At 36.9% G+C, this 24,937-nt stretch overlaps 1 protein-coding gene across 15 annotated transcripts in view; it reads left to right on the top strand.

The window, feature by feature from the left end:
* cac (calcium voltage-gated channel subunit cacophony) overlaps nucleotides 1-24,937 on the top strand; it is a 1,271,727-nt gene that overhangs the window by 785,257 nt on the left and 461,533 nt on the right. For all 15 annotated transcript variants that reach the window (XM_081764099.1, XM_081764105.1, XM_081764112.1 and 12 more), the window contains one exon: nucleotides 18,493-18,698. In XM_081764099.1, the coding sequence (XP_081620225.1) occupies nucleotides 18,493-18,698 (206 nt within the window). The remainder of the gene's footprint in view (nucleotides 1-18,492; nucleotides 18,699-24,937) is intronic.

Below are 24,937 nucleotides of genomic sequence, written 5' to 3' on the forward strand. Positions count from 1 at the left end.
TCTTTTGTTCTAAAAATATTTATATGGTGGAGATTTCCCTCCTCCCACCCGCACTCTTGACCCTAAAACAAACACCCAAATCATACTCCCGCATACAAGGTATAAACACGATACGTGAAAATAAGAATTTCATTTAATCTCACTCACCTACGTCACATTATGATGAAAAATAGAAAAAAATACGTCACATCAAAGATTTTCTTTCTCTTAAATCAATTAGAATTTTACGATATATGCGGCAAATGAATATTAATTGCGTTTTTATAGCGTTTTGGTTGGTGTTTCAACCATAAAACTTATCATTTTTAGTTATGAATAATTTTTCTTCTTCTGTCCTTGGTTTTACATATACAGGTTGCTTCGTAATTCCTTTTACAATTTTTAGGCAGTGCTTCCACTACAAGAGCAAGCCAAAATGTCTGTATGAAGCTAGGTCGAAACTAGTTTTGTTTCTGACTTATGGTGTTTAAAAAATGTAGGGATATCAACTTTGATACAAAACCTATTGATTTTTATAGGGAATAATGTGAAAATAGAAGAAATTCATTCGCGAATCAGAAGAAACGGATATGTTTAACTTCATATACAGATACAAATAGGATGTAGTGGGATCTATAGTTCGATCCCAGCTCCCGCCAAGGGGGCTTTGTAGTAGACAAACACCGTGTTCTCGGGTTTTCTCGGGGTTCTCCCGTTTCCTCACACCTTATCCATTCCACCATTGCATTCATTTCTCATCATCACCGTTTCCTGTAGCCTAGCCGCCATAACCGTGGGACATAAAACTGAAATATTTCATTTCATTTTTGCAAATAAGATCCAGAAGAATTTATGGACCCTTTTCAGCTTTAAATAGGGATTGGATAAAATTATGTTCATGACACTTAATGACATTTAATAACAATAATAATAATAATAATGTACTTTAAAACATAAAATGAAAATATTCCCTTGGCCAAATTCAGAATACGCATACTGAGTAAACTTCCTCGCGACTTCGAGATGAGTAACATATGCTCCTTCGGCGAAGACCTGGTCTCAATTATCAGTGTGAGCTCATGTGGTTCAGATCCCACGTTAGGATCTAGGTGGTTTATTGCGAAACAGGTCTCATATAGCCTCGGTGATCAATGAGTCGTTAAACTCCAATTTAATCAATCCAGCATTCATGCTTATATATCGCGTATACATTATCCGATTGGAACAAAATTTGCACTATAGAATGTGAATAGAGGGCGTGCTGATCGTAGTTCGAAGGTTCCAGCATACCGACCACGTAAGAAGACATGCTGATTATAATGCCTGCAAAAGACATATTGTTAGTAATTTCATTATCATCGAATCACATAATGAGTATAGATGAGTGGGAATCGCAGTTTGTCGTTAATGTGAAGACAACTCCGATTGTAGGCGGAAGTGACTTCAATTCGGTTATTGATAACTGGGCTATTTCAGACAATGCGCAAATTAAGTTATTGGTATTGGGGGAGAGAGAGAATTTATCCTACCAGGACACAGATGTCTGAAGATCCAACAGTTCAAAATGAGAAGCAGACTTCCGTCTCCTATACACAAATATTATCTTACAATAGTAATAAACAATAAATCTAATAAATCAGTAAACTTAGCAATAATAACTAATCTAACTATAAATTCTCTGAGATAGCTGCATTTAATTTTTTCTAACATGTTTGGGTGCAGGATTACCCTTTTCTGGATTTATAGTGTGTATGTAGGGTGTTTCAAAACAACACTGACAACATTTGGGAAGTGATTCCTGATACGAAGATAAGACAAAAAGCATAGACCAACCTGGGTGCACAAATGCTTCCTTTCGGAGTTATAGGCTGCCGAAAACATGGAAAACTGAACTTTAAATATCCATAGCTCCAAAGTTATGGGATCTACAGTAGTCGAGTCAAGAATTCATTTAACAACTAATACGTGCCCTATCCAAAAAAAAAAAAAAAAATGTTTCAGAATCCTAAGGTGCTCATGCAACAATTTTTATAGAATGAGTTCTGCTACGGGAATATAATTTGAAATACCCAACAATTACCTCGACAAAAATTGTTACGGAAGTACCAAAGGATTCTGAAACTCAGATATTTGGTTTTATTTTCATGCTAATTCCTAAGTGAAGTCTTGATCCGTTTACGATAGATCTCATAGTATTGGAGCTATGGATATTTAAAGTTCAATTTTCCATGTTTTCGGCAGCCTATATCTCCGAAAGGAAGCATTTGTGCACCCAGGTTGGTCTATACTTTTTGTCTTATCTTGGTGTCAGGAATCACCTCCCAAACGTTGTCGGTGTTGTTATGGAACACCCTATATCTATATCTATATCTATATCTATCTATCTATCTATCTATCTATCTATCTATCTATATATATATATATATATATATATATATATATATATATATATATATATATATATATATATATATATATATATATATATATATATACCATATATGTGTATCGTTTGAAAACACTTATTTAATATCTATTGCTGCTGGATTTTTTAATTCTTCGGTCGTACACACATTGCGAAACAGATCACAACCATACAATTTTTCCCCTTCGTTTTGCCAAGATTGTTTTCACCCTTTTTCTTTATACATACTTTCCTTCAAACGATCTTTCGGGAACTGCTAATACTCTGTACCTGGAAACGTACACACGCATGGAGTCGAAAAACATCATCTTAGGCATGTACAGGGCATAAAACGCGTAAATCCATCAAAATCTACAGTTTTTGTTTGTTTGTTTCACGATTATAAGACTTCATTGTCTCTCGAATAGCTGGAACTCGCTTCATGTATCTAGAAAGCAAAGTAACCCTTCTGTTTTTTTAAGTACATATTTACCAAATATGAACAAAATCGCCTATGGGTTGTTTTTGTGATAATTGCCAGATAGGAAAAAAATACTTCCAAGAACAGATTATGTACTTCATGCGGATATCTTTTATTTTCATGACAAATGACTTATGCATATTGAGGGTTGTTAATGAAACACTTATGTATAAAATATTAGCAAACTCGTTCGAGTAGTTTTCCAAAACAATAACATATTTTTAAAAAATACTGTAAGATTTCTCCTGTACCCCTACTTTTGGAAGCAGGAATAAAATTCTGGAGAATTTTATAAATCGGAATCGGAACCGGAAAGGGTATCTTGCTCTGTTTGCTACTTCGTCCAGATGATTGTTACTATTTGTTTAGAGGAAAAGTTGAGTGAAAAGAAGAAAGCAAAACACACGGTGAGCATACTTGACAGTCAGTCATTCGCGTTCTGGGTTACCATGCTGTTTGTGGGGTCTTGCTCGTCTTGGTTTCTTCCCGTCCTACGTCGCCCTACCATAAGGCTAGGCGCAAATTAGGCGCGTATAGCGCATGTAAAGCGACGAGGCACAGAGCATTTTCCTGTAATTTTCAGGATTTAAATAGAAAGGTGCAAATTGGAAAACATAACACTACGCAGCACTCCTCGCGAGGTCTGTGAAGTTGGCCTACCTAGATTAGCTTACCCACTTTTATCTACATGAGCCTTTAGTTCCTCGTTAGTTCCCGTTAGTTCTTACTAAAGTTACGTTAGTTCCGCGATTTTAAAGAAATTATACATAAAAACCACATGTGAAGTTGGTGTACCCAACAAGCTTTCCCACATTTTTCGGCATAAATCATTAGTTCCTCGTTACTTTCCGTTAGTTCTTACTAAAGTTCCGTTAGTTCCACGATTTTAAAGAAATTAAACACAATAACCAATGGGTAGGCCAAGTTCACATGTAAAGTTGGTGTACCCAACAAGCTTTCCCACATTTTTCGGCATAAATCGTTAGTTCCTCGTTACTTTCCGTTAGTTCTTACTAAAGTTCCGTTAGTTCCGCGATTTTAAAGAAATTAAACACAATAACCAATGGGTAGGCCAAGTTCACATGTAAAGTTGGCGTACCCAACAAGCTTTCCCACATTTTTTGACATGATTCGTTAGTTCCTCGTTAGTTCCCGTTAGTTCTTACAAAAGTTCCGTCAGTTCCGCGATTTTATACAAATTAGAGCATAAAGAAAAATGTGTGTGTAGGCTAACTTCACATATGAAGTTGGCGTACCCAACAAGCTTCCCCACATTTTTCGACATGAATCGTTAGCTCCTCGTTAGTTCTTACAAAAGTTCCCTTAGTTCCGCGAATTTATACAAATTAGAGTATAAACAAAAATGTGTGGGTAGGCTAACTTCACATGTAAAGTTGGCATATCCAGGCTAGGCTAAAGGAGATGTTGATGATGAGAAATGAATGAAATGATGGAATGAAGAAAGTGGGAAAAAACGGGAGAACTCCGAGAAAATCCACACACACGGTGTTTGCCCACCACAAAGCTCAATTGGCGCGAGCTGGGATCGAGCCAAGGACCCCATGCACCAGAGGTGAACGCTCTACCATTGAGTCAGATCGACAAGAGACAAGGAAAGGGAAGAGGAAGTGATGTATGCAGAGTTCATAAAGGGGGGCACCAGGTAAACAAGGTTCGGAATCATTGCAATAGAGCAAAAAAGGCGTAGGTAGAATTTATTCCTGGGGTGTAAAGTTGATATAAAAGAAATCTCTCCTTTTCTCGTACCACTTTTGATCAATAGAAAGAGGAGAGAATACATACACTTATGCATTGCGGAATGGGGACACGGTTGTTCAATGGTAGAGGTCCCTGGTGAGAGATCCCAAGTTCGATGTCAGACGATGTGAGTTTGTGGTGGACAACATTGCTTTTCTCATGGTTCTTCCTTTTCCTCCCACATTTTCATTTCGTCAATTCTTTCATAGTCATTCATTTTTATTAATCATGCGTCTTCTTTAGCCTACTGAGCATAACTGTGTGCATTACATTGTTGAAAAGTCTTATAAAAAGAGATAAGTTCATCTATCTATATAAATAATAATGTAAGCGATTGTTTATGACTTGATAACTCTTGAACCATCCGACTGATATCGATCAAATTTTCAACATAGATAAAGTACAGGCCTCAAATGATTCCTATCGTTTCACTTTAACGGTGTAACTTCGGGGCAAGGGAAGCGGGGGGATATTTGAAAATGATCGAAAATGGTTGGTATTAGTGTCGAATGTTTAGTTTTTGGGGTCGCTCAGATGAACAGTGACACTTCCGATGCCGTTTAAATTCAAATTCAGTCCATAGTAGTAATATTTATTTTTTATTTACTTAGGTATATAGTTTGCTTATTAGTATGTTGTGATTTTTCATTATACCTTCTTTTTTCCTATCGATTTATTTATTTATTTATTTATTTATTACATTTCAATAATAGTAAAAAGTGACTGATTAATGGAACATATTAGTATTTCTCTTATTTTAACTCACAAAAGTAGGTAATTGACGCTAGCTGAAAATAAACAAAAGTAAGGAAAAATAAGGAGAATATTTGTGTGTGTTAATTTGTTTCCCCTGAGGCTTCCACACTGACCCAATGACACTGACGTAGTCTAAAAGTAAAGTAATGCGGATCATTCTCGCCCATAATCCGTTGTCTGCAAAGGGATCAGAAGATCAATATTGTTCACGTGATTAGAGACATACCTTCAGAGGATTGCAGGACAGGGCAAATTACTATATCCCCGACACTACGCAACTAAAGGCTCTGGAACACGCAATTTTCAAAGCGGGAAATGATTCATAGATGGCTAAGTTACCTTCATCCAAGTGAATTTTCATGGGAATGTTTCGTTCATTTAAGTTTCATTGTTGTTCTTCCTTTACTTTTATACCATTTTTTCATTAATATACAGGGTGAGTCAAAAGTCCCTTAGGATCACTTATAAAATTAAGCGAGTGTAAATAGTCGGAATTGGTAATTGTGGGGATACCTAGGCCGAGGGGGAAATCTTTATGGCACAGCACAAGTACATACAGACGAGTAACTTCCTATATTCTCTATTAAAATTAGTTTGGACTCTGTGTTGTCAGACCGATCAGTTGAAAAAGTAGAAGATTCGAACATAAAAAAACATCAGAAAGCAGTAGACACATAAAGTAGCGGCATTTGAGTGCAAATGCAGGGGGACCAAAAAATTTGCCATTATTAAGGGGACAGCGGTCAAAACAAGAGGTCCAAAATTCATTATTACTTTAATTTCAAAATAAAATAATACAAACAAAACATAAATTTGAATTTTAATTACTTCAAAATAAGAGCTGACGATCGAGGAGAAGTGATCTAAGTTACTCTTCCAACCAGGGATAAAAGTGGTTCTGAAATAGTAGGGTGACGCCATAGATATTTTAGGATGTGGGATAACGACGTCCCCCCAGCATACCCCTCACTTCTATCCTGCTTCCAACCCAAGTCCCAATCTAAACAACACTTCCTCGTAAATCTTCCAGTAAGTCATAAAGATCGCCAACCATCATGCATATAGAAGATGACGTACAGTTGTATCTTTGTATTCATATTATATACATCAAAACTCTATAACTATTTGCCCTACAGAGCTTTGTGTATGGATACAGAGAAATTTCCTCTTTTTTATGTAAGAAAAAATGAAAATTCAACATTAATAATAATATATTTCTTTAACTTCTTGAAGTAACGAAAAAAGCAGGAGATTGTTCACTTTTCATTTTCTTTCACAGTAGATCAGTAGAATGTAGAAAAAGCAGGAGATCTCCTGCAAAATCAGTAGCTCTGGCAACACTGTTTGCAACGTTGGCACGACGAAAGAGCCAACCAACGTTCAGTGCGAGGATGATGTTTCGTCGTAAATGTGATGGCGCTGCAATCGATTTTTGAATGTGACGTCATGGACGTCATGGACCATTGTCGTTGTTACCAGGGCATTCTTTTAATCTACTTCTCGTCTCAGCTTTAGATGCAGTGCAAGAAGATCAGATTAGCAATTAGCCGTACTAAATAACTATTATAAATTTGTTTTTATTATATGCATTGGCATAAAAGTATCTTCTTACTTATGTCTGGATTCCTTTGTTGATATCTTTGTACCTCGTTATAGGACATTACATTAAAATAATTTCTACAGGATGTCCAATATACAAAGCAACCCGGAATTTGGGATAGTAGAACTTTTGAACCTAAAGCGATACACAAACAATGATTATACCAAAATGAAGCTTTGCTCATGCATATATTTTTAAACTAGGAAGCAACGATTGAAGTACACTAGGAACCACACAGTGTTGCCAGATGTGACAGAAGGTGTAAATAAATGTTTTGCAAAACATGTAAATTGAATCATAACTCATAAGTATGGATGTTCTGTCGTTAATTTTCAGTTTGTTTAGTTGGAGTAGCTTGGAAACTATGGAGCAGAAAAAAGAATTTTTCATTTGCACCGATAACTAATCGGATGAAGTCTCTGTAAGGGGGAACTAGGGAAATCGTAGTTTTCATAAATTAATACTCTGAATTGGCAACTTTGCCGATGTTTCAGTGCATCAAAAGGTGTGTTAAGGATCTGTCTACATTATGCAATTCCTGAAAACAATGAGAAAGTAACTTTGAAATTATCATGATAAAACTTTTACTTCTACTCTGCGTAAAGTTGCTGCCAACTTGGTGAAACATATGAACCAGTGTTTAATCAAAACAGGGGACACTTCCAGCATCTGCTGTAGAGCTGACAACTCATTTCGTGATAGTAGCAGTGTTGCCGGGTGCATGTAAGTAAACGTTTTATCATGATAATTCCAAAGTTTCTTTTCCGTTGTTTTCAGGAATAGCATAAAATGTAGACAGATACTTAATGCACCTTTTAATGCACTGAAACATCAGCAGTGTTGTCAATTCAGAGTGTTAATTTATGAAAACTACGATTTTCCTAGTTTCTCCTTATAGATGCCTCATCCGATTAGTTATCGGTGGAAATGATTTTTTCCCTGTTCCATAGTTTCCAAGCTACTTCAACTAAATAAACTGAAAACAACGTCAAAACAACCATACTTATGAGTCAATTTACATATTTTGCAAAAAAAAAAATAAAAAATAATAATAATAATAATAATAATAATTGATTCACACTTTCGGCTACATCTGGCAACACTGTGTGGTTCCTTGTGTACTTTAATCGTTGCTTTCTAGAGTAAAAATGTATGCATGAACAAAACTTTATTTTGGTATAACCATTATTTGTGTATTGCTTCAGGTTCAAAAGTTCTACTATCCCAAACTCCGGGTTGCATTGTAAATTAGACACCCTGTACAAACTAGCAGTCAAATACAATAAGTATAAAAGCACCGGTAGCAATACACTCACCACGATTTTACCCACCATATAGACGGTTATTTTCAAAATTTCCACGTTGCTGGCGTCAGATTGTCTGGTTAGTTCTGCCGTCGTATGTTGGAGGTGCTACTGTTCGCCGAGTTTCCAGTTTTTCACGGACAGTGCTGCCACACTTGGTAGAATTGTACCAAATTCAGCCCCTTTTGTCATTCGTCGGCCCGTTGGTACCACGCAGGCATTTTCAGCCCCTTTTGTGAAAAAGTTGGTACAATTCTACCCAATTCAGCACCATTTAACAAATATTGGCCACATTTTCAAAAGTATCAGTAAGACTTTTCCTACATCTCAGGTTACTCATACTGTATTTTGGACTCTTAAAAAATGCTGTTGAATATTCATTACTGTGACGTTGCACTGCATAACGCTACGAACTTTCTGTAGAAAATTCGTAATTCGAACTATACCGGAAAATAAATGACGCTAGATGAGCGCATCCGCGCCGCGCATAAAGGAGACGAAAAAGAAGCAGTGTGGTAGAAATTTTAGTCGTCCTATTTGGAAGTTTTTAAAAATTATTTTTAAAGAAACTTTTTGATTTAAACTCTTGGAAAAGGGGGGAGTGTTATAGAACTTTACCTCTGTTACTTTCATGTTATAGAGCCATGTTATTACACTCAGGGGATAAAAGTGGATCTGAAAAAGTACGGGGATGCATGACGTCACGCAGTACCCCGTGCCTATTTTTGTCCATTGTATTTTTTTAGAAGTGGGGGACGCCAGATATTTTCTGAAAGTGGGGAGACGGCGTCCCCCCGCGTTCCCCGACACATTTACCCCCGATGTTATAAAATAATGAATTCAGCCCTTTTTGTTTAAATTTGGTACTATTTTTCAGCCCATTCTAGAGCTAGGACTGTGGCAACACTGTTCACGGAGTTTGCAGTCTGTCTGCACTCTTGTGGTGTGTTTTATGATGTGTACAAGTGAACAGCTGATATCTTGCTGACCGCCATTTTGAATCTCACTCAAAAAGTTTAAATGGGAAACGAGTCAAGGGATATATGAAACAGAGCTAGAATTTTAAGAGAAACGCAATGGCGTAATCAAGGGCGGATCTAGCCCTGGGCCAAGGGGCCAAGGCCCACCCAGTTTTCTGAGCGACAAAAATAATTAAAGCTATTAATTATATATTTTTGAAAGTTTATAGTCATGTCATGATATATCTATCATACTCTGGATTCTTGCTACCCTCCCCAGCTTTCACCTTCTAGACTCGCCACTGGTTGTAATCAGTTGAGTTGAGTTGATTTTGAGTTTAACGTCCCTTTCAGCAGCGAGGCTATATGAGACGTGGACCTACTGATTAACGTGGAATCCGAACCACATGAGCTCCCGCCGGGAATCGAATCCGGATCTCCTACGCCAAAGGCGTGTACGCTAACCGCTTAGCCACGAATGAGCTCTGGTTGTAATCAGATTGAGCTTATCACATGCAATTAAGATTACCTCTTTACAAACTGTGTTCAATGTGCTTGCCATGTTGCGTTATGCACGTTTGCAGACGTGTCCCCCAACCTGTTTGAACACAGAGCAATGTCTCAAACGAGATTTGTGCTCATGTATCTTGTATCCGGTTGCTCTACATGATCCAGACCCCTAATCGTTTCGTCATATATCACTGCCTTTAGGTGACCCACAAGTAAAAATCCGATGGGAATAGATCAGGTGATCTAGTAGGCCATTCTACTTGCACATGTTGACTAATCCTTCGACTATGAAATTGTTCATCCAGATACGGACCCATCTTGTTGGTGAAATAAGGGAAAGCTGACACGAAGGGAAAAACGAGTTGTTCTAACATGTCCAAGTAACACGTGTAGTTGAGGTGCGAAGGATAACAAATGAGCCCTTGGTACGTGTCCCGCCAGATAACTGCCCAAACCATAAATTTCCTTGCACCAAGCATGTTACACAGATCTGTCCACTTGGGGTTATCTGGAATCCAGTAGCGTAGATTTTGTTTGTTTACCTTCCTTATAGCAAAATTTTCCTTCGTCAGTGTGTAAACTTTGAATTATAAAGGTGGGGTCCTGCTACAAATGTTCCACTGCCCACGCTCAAAATTGCACTCTACAATCTGGATCACCTTCAGAAATATGCACTTGTCTTTGCCTGGCCAGGGATCTTCTCTGCAGTATATTTATGTTCGACTTCAACGTTCTGTACCGTAATGCAACTAATCTTTAGAAGTGTGTCTGGTCACATGCCTTTGTGCTTGGCCATAGTCTTATAATAGGATACTTGAGTTTGAAATTATTAATACCTGAACAGGCCAATGAGAGATATTTGATGCATGTAACAAGAAGCTTATCATTTTACGCACAAACAAATAAAATGTACAAATTTCAATTGGTAAGTAAAATTGCAAGAATTGCATATCTAGTTTTTTTTTTTTTTTTTTTTTAATTTAAAAACTCTATTAGTTCTGTCTTAGAGTCAATAAAAATAATTTAGAAGCCTGCTCTACCCGCCCCCTCGTTATGGGCCTGGTTCTTCTCAAAAGTGACAGAAATTTGTCCTATTAAAAAGGATTTTCCCACAGCTTTGGGCAAAGCTTAAAAGTCGTGTAAGTTACTCGCAACCTGATAGAAGAGAGCGAAAATGAAGTATCGTTAATGTATTGTCGCATTGTTTACCGGAAAAGAACAGACTCCATTAAGGCAATACTCGACTTATCCCAGTCCTATTCTGGCAATACTCAACTAATATGTGAAATAATACTTAGAATATTTAAAACAAACATGTAAAACTCAGTGGCGGATCTAGGCCAGGGGCGGGGGACATACCCCCCCCCCCCCAGTTTATTCAGTGACAAAATAATTTAAGCTATTATTTATATTTTTTTTGAAAGTTTACATATACCTATTATAGTCTGGGTACTGGCTGCCCCCCCCCCCTCAGAGTTTTTACCTTTTACATCCGCCACTGGTAAAACTTTCCTCAGAGCCAACACAAACAAAATACATGCCATCTTTCATGAAAATCCACTAAAATTTTAGGAAAGATATGATTAAACGATTTATATCTGTATAATTTGTCCAGTTCATCCTTTTAACCGTGCTGATCTCAACAATAAGCAATGTGGATTTTTGGGAAACTTCAAAGATAATATACGTTATGTTGCTTCATTTAAAAAAAAAAAAAAAAAAACTAAAGTCAATGAAAAATTGTTTAGTTATCGCAAATTATTTATCTATATAGTGAACACACAAATTGGGAAATAAGTGCATGTTTGATTGGCTGGTGGAAATTCACTCATTCTTGCTCAATATAATTTTAACCATTCACTAACTACTGTGCTCAGACCTGTTCGATAATATACGCTACAAATCCCTTGCTCATGGTAGTTGTGATTTTTCAATTTGCATCAAATCGCTTACCGTTAATCAAATGTAATTGATCAGACTTATATTATATTTGCATATTATCTGCGTGCTTGAGCATTGTAATATAAACTCTGATCTCAAATATGCTACTAATTGGTGCGCAATGGATAATAGCACTCCACTCCTAACTCAATATTCCATACGTTAACTATATATGATGTGTGGACAACACAGTGTGTGTGGGGTTTTTTTTTTTGAGGGTTCTTCCACTATTTTCATTCCATCATTTTATTCATTCTCATCATCACTGTCTCTTTTAGTCTTGAACGGCATTACGGTGGAACGTAAAAGTGAAAGGTTTTAAATGAGACATGATTACATATATTGATCATTATCATAGGTATTCTGTCATTATTGGCAGGTCACATGGCGCAACTAGAACCTTCCATGCTCCGTAGTACTGTGCTGTCATATTCTTATTAGCTTATGCATCATCTTGTCATAGGGGGGCACGGTGGCTCAGTAGTAGAGCGTTCACCTCCGGTGCTTGGGGTCCCTGGTTCGATCCGTGTGGACTTTGTGAAGGACAAACACCGTGCTCGTGGGTTTTCTTGGGGTTCTCCCATTTTCTCCCACTTTCTTCATTCCACCATTTCATTCATTTCTCATCTTCATTCATTCATCCTATAGCCTAACCGGCATAATAGTGGGACGTAAAACTTAAAGATTTCATTTCATTTCATTTCATCTTGTCATACACTTTTATATGAGTAATTTTATCACTCAACGTACTTCGGCTAGTTTTTCTGCCTCGATTGTGCAAATATTACTCCTAAATTTGATATAAGCCTATAAGCTGATTGACAACGTGGTCGCAATTGTCACAACTCACATTTTTGAAATGTCTTTCAAATGAAGGTAATCGCAATTGTCTCTGATTTTCATAGAATTGCCGTTGTCAGCTATTCAGTTTGGAAGTATACCATGACTTCACAATGTAAACGAAACTTACTTCCTTTGTGTACGGTGTGTGTGTGTGTGTGTGTGTTTTAGAAATGTGTAGTAAGTCTGAAACTTCATTTAATCAAATAAGTGAATCTTTATGTGTATACACTGTACTCCAATGTTCGTATACAGAAATGAATATATAAACGTACGAGCTACATAATATTAATCAATAAAAATTCCCATCTAAGAGACATTATTCATGCATTCCGGCTTAGAATGGTGTTCTCTTTCTGAACTCGCTCACGCACTCAGAATGCAAAACTCACGATAACGGAACGCCAATGGAACAGCAAACGCATTCATACCATACGTGTAAGTACACTTTCTTTCTGAGTGCGTGCACGAAGCTGAGGGGAAAGAAACAGTCAGCTGTCTTATCATTTCTGCAGTGTCATAAAACTTATGTTATCTCTATACGCATGAAGTGGAATTTCTGTTCCTTTCTTTTTTCTGTTTCCGTTCTCTGATATCTTTCTAATGCCATCCAAAGACGTATTTCCGGGCTCTTTTATGCTCGGTTCTATACGAAGTTCTTTTTTTTTTTCTTCTTAATTGCAAATTCCAATAACAAAAACAATAGTTACATTATGTTTTTTTTTAAAAAAAATAAGAAAACAATAGCTTCTTAATGTAAGGGTTCTTATTTTGCTGATAAGTTTAAGAACACTTGAAGTACCTCTTCATCTAACTAGACTTTAGAGTAGAAATAACTCAATCATAGGGGCGCTCCCCTGTCTAAAATAACTTTTATTCGCCAGTATCGGTACATAACTATCTAAACTTGATTGAACTGTTAGATCACATGGAGTCACAATTAGTCAATGTCATAGTGATGCTCGTATATGGTACGATGAGTCCCATGTTCAATTTCAGGCCATGTGGATTCGTGATTAACAATATAACATACGCTGAATGTCTCTAGGTTATTCCACTCGCTCCAATATTCTTCTTAGACCAATTGCAGTGGTGCCCACCCCTCTTATGTCCATGACGCACCCCCGAATTGTCTATCCGTAGGTGTCCTTCCATGAAAAAATAAATCTTTTCGATTAATTTTTACACCCCCTCAAACATAATTATATAGATTTTTACCCCCCGAATATTTCAATGACGCAGTTTGCGTCATAGCCCCCTTTGTGGGTACCCCCTGCCAATTGCATAACAAAAAAAAAATCACTTCTCTTAATCATCTGCCTACAAGACATAAAACATGGGACAACGAATTAAAATTTTCATTTCCTTTTTTCGTTGGCTGTCCGAAATTAGTCTCCCCAAGCTCGCCTTTAAATAATTCGTTTCGAAGTTCTCTAGTTCTAGTTATCTCCCTTTTGGGAGATTTATAAAGAAAGTCCCGGCCTTATAGCCCAGTGGACTGCTTCAATAAGGCGCGTTCCAACATGGACGAATTCGCCTGTTCTAAGTAGATTTGTCTTTACACTATTTGTAAAATTATTTCGGGGTTAGAGGCTCAGGACATATAAAAAAGATGTGATAATATATAAAAATTGTAAAGAAACTAAATTTTGTCAAAGTTTAAAATTATGTACAAATTCACCATTGCACAATTGTAGGAGTATGATACTCCAGGGGTAAAGATGTCCGTCGCCATCTTGTTCCCCTTTCCGAAGTTCTCACACCACAAAATAATATATTGTCAACGTTTCGCGGATACCGTCAGACAATCAAATCAATTAACAGTAAAGAAATTACCTATATACGTTGTATTTTATTCTTTACGTACTTTGTTACCACCTTTATGTATCCTTATTGATTACAGTTTCACAAGAATACCGCAATGTATTTCTATAGGGCTTTATTTAACCCCAATCCATTAAAAAAAATATCGCTAATAGGTCCAAGAAAATTTTGCTACTCCATGTTTCTTCTTATTCAATTATGTGTAAACAAACACAAAAACTGACAAACTCTCTATCTCTCTCTCTCTCATGGTCACCTTTTTCCGTTTATACAGTAAAGTCCCTAAAACTCGGTACTCGATAACTCTGCAGTCAGGATAACTTGGCCATACTTTGGTAGGGCGAAAAAGACCCGCGCGCAGGCCCGTTCAAGGTCATTGTCCGCGTTCCTGTGTCCCCTCTTCCCGGACCCCTTTTTCTCGTATCACACTCCCACTCCTACACCACGTGTCTCGGTTGGATCGCGCTCAGACGTTCAGTCTACCTGCAACCTTTGCCAGGGTTAGTCGATTTCTTAAAGGTATTTGGGCAGTTTATTCTCTGTTGTATTCTCAAGCAACCAACACATACGAGTACACTACTGTATTTTCTGAGGAAACACTTGTACTTATTCTTTTTTAACCCCATTCCCGATAACCTGGCAGTTTCACAAACTCTCCACTCTTCGATTCACATTAGGTCGAGTTTTCGGAACTCTACTGTAACGCTTCAATCTCATTTTTTTAAATATGTCGCCCCTGGAAATTTGAAGCCATGTGCGCAGATCCATGTAGCTTGTGTGTAAATACAGGCTTGTATACCGTATGTAACTACCATTCAATGAAACCAGTAACAATCACCTGATTCGTGCACATCGTCGTCTGAAAAGAAAACGTACCCTTCTAAAGCAAGCTCATTTTATAGGAGTGGGGAATTGAAACGTTTTTTTTTTTAAGTTTAACATCTTACGCCTAAACAAGATGAATGATTAGTGAATTTGATTGTGAAATTAGATTTTCGTGTTCTCCAACCGAGAATCGAACCGTGGACTACGTGGAGAGGGCCACTAAACCAGTGGGGAGGGCCAAGGTGGTAATTAAATCCCTTTTCCAAAAGAACTTAGTTAAAGAATTAAGAAAAAATGATGGTTATCTTAAAACAATTGACTAATGCAAGGGCGCCCATCAAGGGGGCAAGGTGGGGCGCTTGCCCCCCTAAAGGAAATTCAGAATATAGAAATCCAATAGAATTTTTACAATTATTTACAGCAAAATTTGAAACTATATTTGAAACGTCGCTTATACTTGCCCCCCCCCCCTTGGAAACCACAACATGGGTGCCCTTGGACTAACGTACTGTGTATTATTTTATACTTCCTAGAAAATTCCAGGGTTTGAGGTGGCTCAGTGGTAAAGCACTCACCTCTGATGCATGGGGTCCTTGGCTCGATCCCAGCTCGCGCCAAGTCAGTTTTGTGGTGGACAAACACAGTGTGCGTGGGTTTTCTCAGGGTTCTCCCATTTCCTCCCACTTTCATCATTGCGCGATTTTATTCATTTCTCATCATCACCGTCTCCTTTAGCCTAATCGGCATAACCGTGGGACGTAACACTGAAAGATTTCACTTTTTTTCTCTAGAAAATTCCGAAGTGAGTAATAATCTACCTGTATAATTTCTGATATCTTTTGAAAAGAACATTGAGCAAATAAGAGACCGCACTGTTAAGCTCTTGTAGGCCTGAGTCTATACCGTCCTTTTATAAGTAAAATAATAATAATAATAATAATAATAATAATAATAATAATAATAATAATAATAATAATAATAATAATAATAATAATAAATATGGATGATTTTCAGCCGAAGAAACAAATGATCCCAATTTTGCTCTTTCCCCTTTCTTTTCTAAACAGTTCATTACTGCACTCTAACTCTCTTATTTAAATGATTCCCATAATCCTTTAAGGAAATATCCGAACAATACTAATGGACAGTAATTTACCGACGTCAGCAATTCCTCATAAACGAGCAAAAAGAAATTAAGGAACTCGCAAATTACGTGAGTACTGTTGTGAAGAAGATGACAAATTAACTTCTCTTTTGGTTATGTCTTGGGTATATTAAGTATCTAAAGGAATTCTTAACGAACGCGCTAGATTTTAATTGACTAACAGTTTTTATTTCTTTCTTTTGTTAAGGTAACCTTGAAATCTCCAAAGATATCAAGTAGACACATTCCAATTAGAAGTCAAATGTGACTAAAGAAAACTTATTAATACAAACGCATAATCGTTCTTTTTCTTTGTTTGTCGAAGTTTAGCGTCTGTCTTCAGACCGTCAGTCGAAGTTTAGCGTCCGAGACTATGTGACACGTGGATCTACTGTTTACGGTGAAATACAAACCACTGTACTACGTTTAATGCCTTCCCATCGGCAATCAAACCCATCAGTGCGGTAGCCAGCCCGAAATTGTACGAGGGGCGGTAGAAGTTAAGGGAGGACCAATCCAACCATATTATAGTTCATTTGCAATACTACCGTGAAAATTTTAGGGGGACCGGTAAAAATTGAGAGGGCCCGGCTCCTTAAACCCTCTTAAATACGGGCCTGAAACCCACGGTCAGATGTACCTATTTGGAGCCAGATGGGTATCACGGGTGCTTTCCATGTTCCTAATCTTTTGGTTGATTGTCGTAGTCGTGTTTGCCTTGTTCATATGCCTATTTTGCGGCCAAATTGCTAACACTGGTGCCTTCTACGTTCCTAGTCTCTTGGTTGATTGTCGGTGGTCATGCTGGCCTTCTTCTAGGGATGGGCAGAACCGGTTTTTATAAAAACCGGAAACTAGTTTCTAGAAAACCGAAAAACCGACATTTCGGTTTTCTCCAAAAACGGTTCGGTTTTTGCGCCGAAACCGGTTTCGGTTTTTTCCAAAAACCGGTTCGGTTTTTCACCGAAACTGGTTTCGGTGAAAACTTTTGGAAGACACATAAATCTATTTCTGTGGAAACAGATTCGGTTTCCGGAGAACAACGAAACACTATTCTGGTCAGAAATAAAACAAATTTTGGAAAAAACCGATAACCGATTTCGGTGAAAACCGAACCTGTTTTGGGACAAAACCTAAACCTTTTTTTGAAAATTGTCAAAAAACCGGTTTCGTTTTTTCTACAAACCGAAAAACAGGTTTTTGTGCCCACCACTACCTTCTTACGCTTATTTTGGAGCCAAATTGCTAACGCGGGTGCTTTTTTTTATGTTTCTAGTCTCTTCGTTGATCGTCAGTGGTCGTGCTTTTCGAATTTTGTAACAATTAATCTGCTTAACCCCGCTATGCTATGAAACGTCGGTAAATAGTACTAATACATAATGATGGAAAAGTTGCGCACATCAAACCAAGCAATTAAATGTTGATGGTTTAAACCACAAACTAGAAGACATATATTGTACGTCTTAATAATGTGTAGTGCCTTACATAACATGTAGAAATCTAAACGAAAATCATGACTACTTTCGCTCGAAATAGCTGCTTTGTTCAGTAATGCATGTGCCAGCTGTTTTCATTATATTTGATTCTACTTTCTGGGATATCTATACAATGATGTTGTTAATCTTCGTCGTAATGATCTTCTGTAGGTCCTGCCGCGTATGTGTATTGTTTGTCTTATGGACTTTTAAAACACTTGCATAAGAACAACTAGTCAAATAATGTTTAACAATGAGTATTCGTTCCTCTTGGAAGAACAACATCCATCTAACAACACAATCAGAGCTCTACTGATGACGTCATATGATCGCTACACGGCAGATAGCGTGTACTATTATAGCGTCGTCTAGCAATAAAACATATAATTGTTAGACTTCCAATTCAATTTATAATATGTTTCATTGATATGCGTAGAGTTGCCAACTGACCTGTATTTTACCAACTTGCCTATATTTTTCTCCAATTCATATATATTTCAAGGTTTAAAATACAATTATTCTTCGTCTGTAAGTATTATAAGCAGGTGTATATAATTTTATTTTTCAGAGTTGGCAACCATGCCATATACTTGACTTTTCGATTACTCTGTATTTGGTTGAATTATATTTTTCTGTTGTGTTGATGTTGTTTACTAGTTATTCATGACTCTTTTCTGTTTGTTTCGTTTCAGGCTGGCCGCAGCCCAGGAGGCGGCAGCACATCATCTGGATCCGAGTCGTGATAGCGGTACGTACAATCTCCCCCTCTCTCCCCGGTTCGGCATGGGCGGACGGAGACAACACCCGTCCCAGACAGGTGCCAAAGGGCCCAGCTCCCTCTTCATCCTCAGCGATGACAACATCATTCGCAAGTACACCAAGTTCATCATTGAGTGGCCATATCCTTTTCTATGCAACACTTCCACTTTATTAATTATATAGTTATTAAGTATATTTCATTTACTTACGTGTATGTGTCAGGTAGTATCGTAACAAGGACCAATGTGTAAAGAAAATTATATATTGCCTTTAAATCCCACAAAATTTGGTACAGGTTAAGTTTAAATACGCCACAATTTGGAAAGTTTCAAGTAAACTTGGTAAATTTTGCAGGTACTCAGCATCGAAAGACATATAATACGAAAGAACTTTCTACAGGTGACAGAAATAAATATTATATATTAAGGAAGAAATTAAAATGTAAAGTTAAACGCAATATTTCAAAGATGTCACAAGCATCCATTGCAATGAATGTTTTAAAAAATAAAATTTATTTACTATGTCTTTCGGAAAAACGTGTGTACTAATCGACATGAGATTACGCCTATTTGTTATGGGTGTAGTTCTAGGGAACCACAGTAAACACACATGTAAAGGCATTTATTCCGAAGTTGGGCGTCCGCTTTCGCCACGTTTTTTCGCTCTTATCTCCTTTCCACATTTTCTGCAATTTGTTATTTAGGTTCGTTAATCCGTGCTCTTCACAAACTTTTAAAAGATTTTGTTCATTATCAACGTATTGCTTCACAAATGTTAAAACTGTTAGTTCATTGCCCTTGTACATTCGCCATGTTGATAACATAAATGCTCGTTACTTTCCCACAATGCAACTGTTCGGTTACCTTGCGCCAAGTAGTTCCCTCCGCTCGGCGTATAGTTCCATGTTTACAACCGCTTATATATAACAAATAAACATATTTTTCAAAACCCTTATATATTATCAAGCACACAAACGATCAAATTATCCATATCTTTCCTGTAAATTTTAAAATTTTTGCTGGAAACGGACGCCCAACTTTGGAACTTAACCCCATGTAAATGTACATTTCTCTTGTTGATTTGTAAAATGTCGTTCCCTAATGCCTTTCAATCTCGCATTCTATTAGAAAGTTTTCATTTTTAAAAGGTGTATGTAAAGTTGAGATGATTCACCATTGACTGAGTATAAATTAATCACAAGTTTGAGTGAGCATGGATTTCAAAAAGTGTATTTTTACTTTAGGGCATAATAGTAAAAATCTCGTACAGTACCCACTTCAACGCCTTCGGCTTCCTAACTCTCTATGGTACTCGCCAGCGCCCTCTCGCTCTGATCCCTACACTTTTCGGTTAGATTGTGTTACAGATCTAAAGTAGATAAGGCATTAAGTAGTCATTTTTGTATTTTGTATTTTTTAGAACTATTTATAGACATGTTGGTGGTGGCTTTCTTCAGTTTCATCTATACCCAATACAAATGGAAAGTCGCTACCAGGGTATGAATTTCTAAGGCATTAAATGATTTTTTAATTATTATTATTTACAAGAAACACTGCATTTATAGCCGTGTTTATCGTGGCTTTATCTGCCCTAATACAGGCAGTGTTGTGTAGTGCTGTACAAATCTTTTTGATGGTGGAGAGATGAGAACATGGTTAGTAAAAATATTTATACTGTTGTCTTATGAATATTTATGTGAATATGTAGGTTTATATTGTATGGATATGTAGAATAGTTGCGGATTTCCGGTCTATTTCTCCTTGTTTATGAACTTATATTGAAAACGCCCGTATTTGACTGCAATAATGAAAAATTTTGTGATATTCTACAACTTTTCAGCCAATTAGCGCTGTATAGGTTTTGCTAGGCCTTGCGTGTGTAATCTGACGTCAGAATTCTCATTGTGTTATTAGCATTTTTTGTTATTGTTACTTCGGCTCAGCTACTGTTTCATTGTAACACTGCTTTCACGCAATACCTCGTATTATTCGTGTTATCTTTGTCTGTAATGTGTAACGTGCATTTATCTAAATACATAATATTCACGTGAACATCTGGGAAATTATTGCGTATATCACTTTGCTTACTAGATGTGGTAAGAAGTCAATGATTTTACTGATAACAGTAACCAATTTTACTGATAACAGTAGGGGCACTCGGTCGAAAAAGTCGGAAAAGCCTTTTCAGGCCAGCCACCCTGAATTTTGAGATTTTCCTGGGGTTTCCTCATTGATACCTAAGGATGCCAACGACTCAAGTCGAGTCGAGATTTAAGCCTGTCTTCACTCGTCTCGAGAAAATGTTGTCTCGACTTGAAAATATGTTTTTGTCTCGACTCGACTCGAATTTGAAACGAGTTAAAATATATGAACACATCAGCCAGAACATTATGACTACCTACCTAATTGTCAGTATGTTCGCCTTTGCCACAGATAACAACGGCGACGCGTCTTGGCATGGACGCAATGATCCTTGGTAGGTCGCTGGAGAGAGATGGTACCACAGGTGCACACACAGAATAATTATAACTATGCTAAATTACCATAGACTGTTAATTGCTCATTCAGAGAATTTGTGAAGTTCACTTTATCGTAATAGTTTTATACAAAATAGATATAGACTACGAATAATAGTTTTATACAAACTAGATAATCAAATATCATGTTTGAAGTGCAATCAAATATCACGACATTAATTATTAGTTTTAATTAACTGAATTGAGCTGAAAATTAAATCTTGATCTCGAAAGATTTTCTATTCGGAAAGTTTTTGCGTTCTGTACTTTTCTAAAGTAACAATTGCTGGAATTGGTTTCAAGGCTGTTTCTGAGTAAATACTTTCTTCAAAAAAATATTAAAAGTTATAGAAAGATTTCTGAGACATTCGAGTCGAGAAATACGTTTGTCTCGAGTCGTCTCGAATTTTACAAAGTATGTCTCGACTTGAATCTCGACTCGAGTCGAGTCGAGATTCGAGACATATCTAGACTCGTACGCATCCCTATTCATACCAGGGAAATGCCGGAATGTTGCCTAACATACAGGTCCCAGGCCGCTTCCTTCCTTGCCTTTCCCCGGATAGTGTAAAAATGATGGGCTAAATGGCCACACAGCCCAGAAATCTAATTTCTAAATTCTTGAAAATGTTTATGAGTGGAAATCTACCATCTGATATAAACATTATAAACATTATAAACATATATAAACATTATAACAAGGTCAACACACAGGACAAATCAGTGTTGCAAACTTGGGGTTTCCCCATTAGATTTTCGGGAAAACTGTTTCTGGAGAAAATGTCAATTCTCTATCAATTTCTTTTTGTCTCCTACATATGCTGTGGCTACAACCTTACTTATTTAAGAGGTCATTATTTACATCATTTCTCCCTTCTTCTTCCTTATTCAATTAATGTTTACTTCCTTCTATTTCTCAGATCTGTAACTAACCAACTGGTTTAAAAACAGGAATTATTATTGAAGTATTATAACATTTATGAACAATTAATGAAAGTGAAGGGTGTTTTAACATAGGACCTAGGGAGAAAATTCGTCTGTGGGTTGACATCAAAGGAACAACACTAGAGCTCTACACAAACTCCTGCCGCAACGCTGAAACGACATCTTCCCCGCCTTTACAAGTTCTAGTTTTACATTCATGACATCTTTCTCTGGTCGTTGCCATGATAGGTATTTCATTTCTTAGTATACCCGAGACAACATAACTTAACCATCATATGTTGTTATGCTGTCTCGAGTGTGCACACTTTTTTCTCTTCTCTCCCTTACTAAAGTGGACGTGGCAACATTGGATGACGTATAGGATGCTATTCCATGCAGTTTTTTTTTTTTCAGTCGGTAACAACTATCCAGTATTACCGAAGAGAACTTCAAGCATTATATCATTTGAGAAATACGATTTAGGCGAAAACATTGGTGAAAGTGGCGGATCTAGCCCGGGTACAGGGGTCCTAGGCCCCCAGTTTTTTGAGTGACAAAAATAATTTAAGCTATTATTTATATATTTTGAAAGTTTATAGTAAACTTATAATATACCTATCATAGCCTGGGTTCTTGCTGTCCCCTCCAGTTTTTAGCTTCTATATCCGCCACTGAATGATGCAATGCCAATATGTGTCCTGATAAGCTGAATTAGGTTTTGTGCAGAGAATTTCTTTAATTCCTTTAATAATATTCTTTGGCTAACAAACTATATAAGAACTAACATAGAATGGCCATGCCCGTCCTCGCATGGCGTATTTAGGATTTTGTTTCGGGGGAGCAGTGCACTTATATTTTTCCCTTTGGTGCCGACAAATTTTAATGAAGTTGTGCATATAGCAATTTTTTTCGATGGGGGGCTTGAGCCCGATAGCCACCCACCTAAATACGCCACTGTCTGTCCCTTTGTCGACAGATATCAGACCAAAGATATTAACAGATAGCGATATTTTTCTTTTAAAAAAAATGATTCAGCACCTCAATAATAAGCTTCACCTCCGCCCTAATCCTTATATTGAAACAGGAAGTGATATAGAATCCACCATTTCTGGTCCTAATTAGTTCATAAACAGAAATAGGCAGAAATAATAATTTATTTTAAACAGGGATTCAGAGCATCGAAAATGGATTATGTCTCAATATGGTATTGTAAGTTTTGTTTAATAAGCAGATTTGAAACATAACAACCTGACGTAGGGTAATTTGAAATATATATCAGGATGCTATTCCATGCAGTATATATATAACTTTATATTCGGTTGGCAAAACGATTAACCTGGTAGGATCGCAGAGTATGTCCATATTGCATGGTACAAAATTTCGTCGTTTTTTTTTTTTTTTTTCTTTTTGTCTATTAGTTTAAAAGTACTAGGACGTATTGAGATAAATGGTCCACCATGTATATATGGAATTAACATTACAAAAATAGGATCCATTTCAGTCATTGTCTCTCTACTAAAACCGGAAAATGTAGTAATCAACTACAAGTTCCATATTAAATTATTGAGTCCCATAAAGCAAAAATATAAGGCCAAAAACTGGTTTCACCTCCGTTCTTATGTCTCCGGAGTGGCCCTGCGTAGCGCAGTCGATGACACTGCCACCTCTGTGCGAGTGGTCCCAAGTTCTACTCTCAGTGGGGACACTCGGGTGAAAAAGTGTAAAACCTTTTTCAGGCCAATATCCTGAGTGAGGTTTTATTCATTAACACCAGTCAAATTCCGTTATGTTACCACACATAATGATCCAGGTTGCTTCCGTTCTTTCCCATGCCTTTCTTCCTTTCCTATTCCCCGGGCAGTGTGATCGCAAAGGGACGCCATCTCTCATACATGGCGGGATAATGTGATCATAAATGCCGAAAGCCCAGAAATCTAATTCCTAATCCGCTAAAACCAAATATGATAGATTTCCGGTTCCAAAATTGAATTCCCATATTTTGAGAGTCTGCTGTAGTTATTGTAAAACGAAATCCATTTGTTATTTCAAAAATGTCAATGGATACATTTGTAACACAAGCCCGGCTTTCGCTCTTAGTAAGAAGATTTTTAATTATTATTATTTCTTCTATGCAATATTTATGTGCATAAAGTTTCTGAAGAGGTTTTATTCTCCCAGAAAAATAGGCATGCTTCAAGAGGATACACCTTCTCTGAGGCAATGATGTTTGTGTATTAGGAAGTTTTATTACAATCATTGATTGGGCAAATTTATCTTGGAAACGTCTCTACATAATATCGGGATCAATAGAATCTAAGAGAGAAATTCGACTTCCGCTGGAAATTTTAAATTTCCTAAAAAGAATTCTTCCCCCGATCAACCCCATGAATCCATCACTGATTTTCTTTCTTCTCCTATAAAATGTATTTTAAATTAGATTGTGGAAACCTGTCTGTGTATTTATTGTATAAATAAGTTTGCAGGAAACCTGTTTGTCCATTTATTAAATTAATTAGATTGCAGAAAACCTGTCTGTCCAGCTATTGTAAAAAAAATTGATGGCACTAAACCTATCTGTCCATTTATTGTGTAAATTATTAGATAGCAGGAAACCTGTCTCTCTATTTATTGCATAAATGAGATTGCGGGAAACTTGTCTGTCCATTTATTGTATTAATTAGATAGTAGGAAACCTGTGTGTCTATTTATTGTAAAAATTACATTGCGAGAAACCTGTCTGGCCATTTATTATATTGATTAGATTGCAGGAAACCTGTTTGTCTACTTATTGCATAAATTAGATGAAAAGAAACCTATTTGTCTACTTATTGTATAAATTAGATGGCAAGAAACCTGTTTGTCTACTTATTGTATAAATTAGATGGCAAGAAACCTGTTTGTCTACTTATTGTATAAATTAGATAGTAGAAAACCTGTCT

This window comes from Thermobia domestica, chromosome 7, assembly GCF_964235325.1.
Source record: "Thermobia domestica chromosome 7, izTheDome1.hap1.1, whole genome shotgun sequence".
NCBI classification, from domain to species: Eukaryota; Metazoa; Arthropoda; class Insecta; order Zygentoma; family Lepismatidae; genus Thermobia; species Thermobia domestica.